We start from the raw sequence: 4,975 nt of genomic DNA on the forward strand, positions 1-4,975 counted from the left end.
GAGTATATACGGTGGCATGTAAAATACTTTTGCACAGGATGTACTACTGCACATAGTAAGTACACTGCGGGCATATAGTCCTTTGTAGTCTTCCCTCTGTGACCACATTCTACGTATTCTAATCGATATATCGGCAGAAGTGTGTCACCCTTACTGCGCTCTTACTGCAGGCCAGGAATTTTGAAGCGATTGATTGTTTCACGTTCACCACTCGGTTCCGGTCCCAATGTGCTCATCTCCTCTATAGACGAGGGAGATCATACGTTCAAGAGAGGCTTGAGAAAGGGTTCGAGATCTCACTGCTGTGAGAAGCTGCGGAGCTTCCTACCACGGAGACGGGCTCAGAGAGGGGGCAAAAGGCTTTCCCTCCGTTAGCAGACAGAGCGCCTGCTGGTCAGTGATGGTATTTGCATCCTGTACGATGCCTGGTGATGTCTTGAGATCTTCCCGGAGGACCTTCTGGTCCACCAGCATCCTGGGGTATGAGCAGAGGGTAGAGGCAGCTGCATCACAGTGCAGCCGAGGATGTGCTCTGGATCCTTCCATCTGAGGTTATAAGACAGGGGAGGTGGGATTTCGTGACACAGAATGACCTGTTGCTACTTCGGCGTTTGGCGCACGCCGATGACAAACCCGTGCTAAGAAACAGGTCCCCCTTTCCTGTTTTAAGATTCCCTCGTGAAACGTGCACGCCCGTGTGACCTTCTTTCTGTCTGTTTTCCTTCCCTCTGTCCCCAGCGACCCTAACCAGCCCGTCCCTCAGGACACCAAGTTCATCCACACGAAACCCAACCGCTTCGAAGAGGTGGCCTGGTCCAAGTACAACCCGAAAGACCAGCTGTACCTGCACATCGGCCTGAAGCCCCGCGTGCGAGATCACTACCGCGCCACCAAGGTGGCCTTCTGGCTGGAGCTCGTCCCTCACCTGCACAACCTCAACGAGATATTCCAGTACGTGTCGACGACCACCAAGGTCCCTCCCCCCGACATGACGTCATTCCCCTACGGAACCCGGCGGTCTCCCGCCAAGATCTGGCCCACGACCAAGCGGCCGGCCATCACGCCGGCCAACAACCCCAAGAACGCCAAGGACCCTCATAAAACGGGGCCCGAGGACACCACCGTCCTCATCGAAACCAAACGGGACTACTCCACGGAGCTGAGCGTCACCATCGCCGTGGGCGCGTCCTTGCTCTTCCTCAACATCCTGGCCTTCGCCGCGCTGTACTACAAGAAGGACAAGAGACGCCACGAGACGCACAGGCGCCCCAGTCCCCAGAGGAACACGACGAACGACATCGCCCACATGCAGAACGAGGAGATCATGTCGCTGCAGATGAAGCAGCTGGAGCGCGACCACGAGTGCGAGTCCCTGCAGGCGCACGACACGCTCAGGCTCACCTGCCCGCCCGACTACACGCTCACGCTGCGGCGCTCCCCGGATGACATCCCACTCATGACTCCCAACACCATCACCATGATCCCGAACACGCTGACGGGGATGCAGCCCCTACACACGTTCAACACCTTCAGCGGGGGACAGAACAGTACGAATTTACCGCACGGACATTCGACCACCAGGGTATAGCTTCGCGGGCCCCTCCCCCTCCCCTCGGTCCCTCCGACAGCGACATCCACGGAAGAGAGAAGAGAGCGGAGGAAGCAGCATCTCCCCCGAGGGACGTTTTCCCCGCCCGCGGACCTTGGACAGACGGGGCGCGCAAGGTCGGCCATCGTGTCTCTGCGGACCCAGCGCCTTGGCGCTTCCCGTGCGACAGGAGCGACTTCGGACCCTGACGGAATGTGAAACGGACATGTTGCTGTCACGATACCCCTGGAGCGTCGCCGCCACCCCAGCGGGCGTGGACCGAAACGAGGACATCGCCCTTTCACGCACCTGGGCGTTCCCGGCGTGACAGCGGGAGCTGACCCTTCTGGAACTTCGCCGGGGACACGTAATGTCTTTTTTTTTTTTTTTTAAACAGAATATCAAAAAATAAAAAAACAAAAGTTCTTTACGTGCCATACGACAGATGGCTCTCCTTGAGTGAAGACAGAGTGTGTGTGGGCTTTTACCCAGCAGACGCAGCTGTGATCCAGCGAGAAAGAAAAGCGAAATTTTATTATTAAAATAAAAGAACTGACTATGCAGTAACGTACGTATAGCTCTGTGCGAAGAAGATCTTTTGCCAGCCTGAACTGTGTTTAAGAAACTTTGTATCGAAAAAAAAAAAAAAACACAAACAAAAAGATGTATATAGCTGTGAATTTAAACACACGCACACACACACACACACACACACACACACACACAGAGAACAGAACAAAACAGCTTTTATTGGTGTTTTCAGTTTCAAAGAGCTTATAGCAAGATTGTGGTCTGTACGTATATAAATATCTATATGCATTAGTCATAGCACCTCTGTTCCCTCTAGGACACGGGGGGCCTTTCTTAATTACTCGTGGAAAAGGAAGACATGGGCTTCTGTATCGCGTATCATTTGTAGCAGGACGTGATGTCACACGGGGCACCGGGACCGCCTGTGTGACCGGGCTGTCCCCCGTTTCCAGGATGCACACGTGCATGCGACGGCATTCTTAGGAGACTGTTCTTTTAGGGACCTTTCATTTTCTTCTTCTTTTTTTTTTTTCCTGTGTGTTCTGCCTTCATGGAGTCGCAACACGAACACGGATCCCCAGAGCGGAGCCCGTGGACAGCCCCGTGGGATCGGAGATGCGCGCGCGGCAGAGCCACGGGCAGGAGAAACACAGATCTCCTTCTGTCGCTCTGCTCCTTTGAGAAGGTTTGGGAAGGGCTGCCTGTCACCCCAGGGTCCTGCCAAAAAGGAAAGAAAGCTTGCCTTTGGTGGGGCCCCCCTCCGTGCCGTCAACACGGCTCTGTTTTCCCGGCAGCTGCAGAAAGCTCTGGATGGTGCAGTATTCACTCAGCGTAGCTAATCACGTGGAAGCGGGGCTTGTGTCTTTCCTTTTGTGTGTGTGAGCAGTAAGTCTCTTATTTATCAGTAAGCAGGGTTTTTTTTTATTCTTGACATCGTTCGTGGGATAAGACATATGCTTGTCGGAAAATATTACTTTTCGTGGATTTGTGTCTCTGTCACTGATCAATGAATGGGACAGAAAGAAAATACACAAACAGAAAGGGGGACAGACCATTAAGAGGGGTTTGCCTGGGCTTTCTGGGAGGTTAGCATAGCTTCACTGTCGACATAACGTATGGAAACCGTTCATTCACCTGTTTTACACTGGCGGGCTGGGGACCAGACATTTGTCCCTTCTACACTTAGTCTTTTTCCCATTGTCCCTTTCATCTTCCATAAAAAACAAACAAAAAAAATACGTTCAGTGTCGTCAAGTGGAAGGAAAAAAACAGTCACAGTGGCTTTCTATTCTGCCTCTCAAAAATGATCGCAACCTCAGCGAAGAGTAGCCAAAGATATTTGATGATAATATCTTTGTCTTCATCGTAGACACCCAGTCACAGCCTGGGCACGGCGGGCACGCTGCACAGAGGTCCCCCCGCCCCCCGCGTCCCTGCCCCTTTCCTCAGCCTCGAATCCCGAACCCCTAAACTAAAACACTAGTCCTCTGTATCAGTGTTTGAAAAGGCCCTCTCGGAAAAGCCAGTTCTTACACATGCATAAAAGTCACACGCTAAACTCAGCCATTCATCTCGCTTGCCTTGGCGACCGATTCTCTGTATATACATGTGTGTGAAATCGTAGAACCCCCCACTTGGCACACAGTGAGGAGTCGCTTCTGCCGCCAGAGGTATCATGGATGAGATGTTTGTTCCCAGTCTTCGAAAGCCACTGTCAGACCGTTCCTGCCCGCTCTGTACTATTTCTCGGCTGGGCTACCGCAAAATAGACTGTCCATCATATCACAGAGGAGGTGATGCTTGCCATCGATGTTGGTCCGGTATGTTTGTAATGTGAATTCCAGTATTTCTTTCGTGTTTCCAATTGTCTTCTGCTAGCAATATGCACAGTAATGTATCAGGCTTGTGACATTTGGATAAGGAAAAAAAAAACAAAACAAAAAAAAACAGAGTTCTTGTTAAGTGAATAACTTTAGCTTTTACAGAGGATTATGCTCAAAAGCAATTTAATACACCTTAAACGATATCTTATTTCTACATGGAAAGAAGTTATAGAGTCTTCATAGAGTTCTATGAGAATAAAATATACTTGCTATCTAGAAAAAAGAGAAAAAAAATGAGAAAAAAAATAAGTAAAAAAAAAAAAAATACTTTCTTAGGCTTTTATTCTCGACCTTCACAGGCACGCAGGGTTTAATGGTTTCTTGGGTTATTATTTTGCAATTTTGTTTTTGATTTTGCCTTAAGTAATGATAGAAGATATATATGGCTGGACACATATGTATAAACTTTTCAGCAGCATTTTTAATAATAAAATATCACAGTATTTTCTAATGCTTTGTGCAAATAATTTTGCGTCCATTTTTTTTTTCCGTAGGCGGTTCAAAAATCTTCTTTTCCCTCTTCGAACGCCTTCTTCATTTTAAAAGTTAAGCAACACCTATGACATGGGTTGTAAACTGAAAACTCAATTGGTCATGGGTAGATTTCTTATGGTTCGGTGCACGGTTTTTGTGCAGGCCTGGGTCAGTTCTATGGGCCTGACGTTGGGGAACGAAGCTCTGGACGGGGAAGCTCATGATAGAAAAACGTTTGCCGAAGCAGAAGGCTCCCACGTGTTCTCCCACGGGTCTTTCTTAAAGCCTCTGTGTTTTGACTTGTGTTTGATATAATAATGCCTGAAAGCTTTCAAAGACAGAGCCACATCTGAGCAAATCTTCAAGCGACAGCGACAGATTCTACTGAATAAAATTCGAGAGACAGAAGTGAACATGAGAGCAGTAGGAGGAAAGACGTCAGGTTCCTCATTTGACACCCACAACCGTATTTATCTTAAAAGTGAAGAAGTTGAGAGTC

The 4,975-nt window shown here is 49.1% G+C and overlaps 1 protein-coding gene across 1 annotated transcript in view; it reads left to right on the forward strand.

Annotated features, from left to right (window-relative positions):
* LOC105303749 (neuroligin-4, X-linked) overlaps window positions 1–4,453 on the forward strand; it is a 285,691-nt gene extending 281,238 nt beyond the window's left edge. The window contains exon 10 of the mRNA XM_023521777.1: window positions 739–4,453. Within this exon, the coding sequence (XP_023377545.1) occupies window positions 739–1,588 (850 nt within the window). The 3' untranslated portion in view covers window positions 1,589–4,453. The remainder of the gene's footprint in view (window positions 1–738) is intronic.
* Window positions 4,454–4,975: the final 522 nt, after the last annotated feature.

This window comes from Pteropus vampyrus, unplaced genomic scaffold (genome assembly GCF_000151845.1).
Source record: "Pteropus vampyrus isolate Shadow unplaced genomic scaffold, Pvam_2.0 Scaffold315, whole genome shotgun sequence".
Taxonomy (NCBI): domain Eukaryota; kingdom Metazoa; phylum Chordata; class Mammalia; order Chiroptera; family Pteropodidae; genus Pteropus; species Pteropus vampyrus.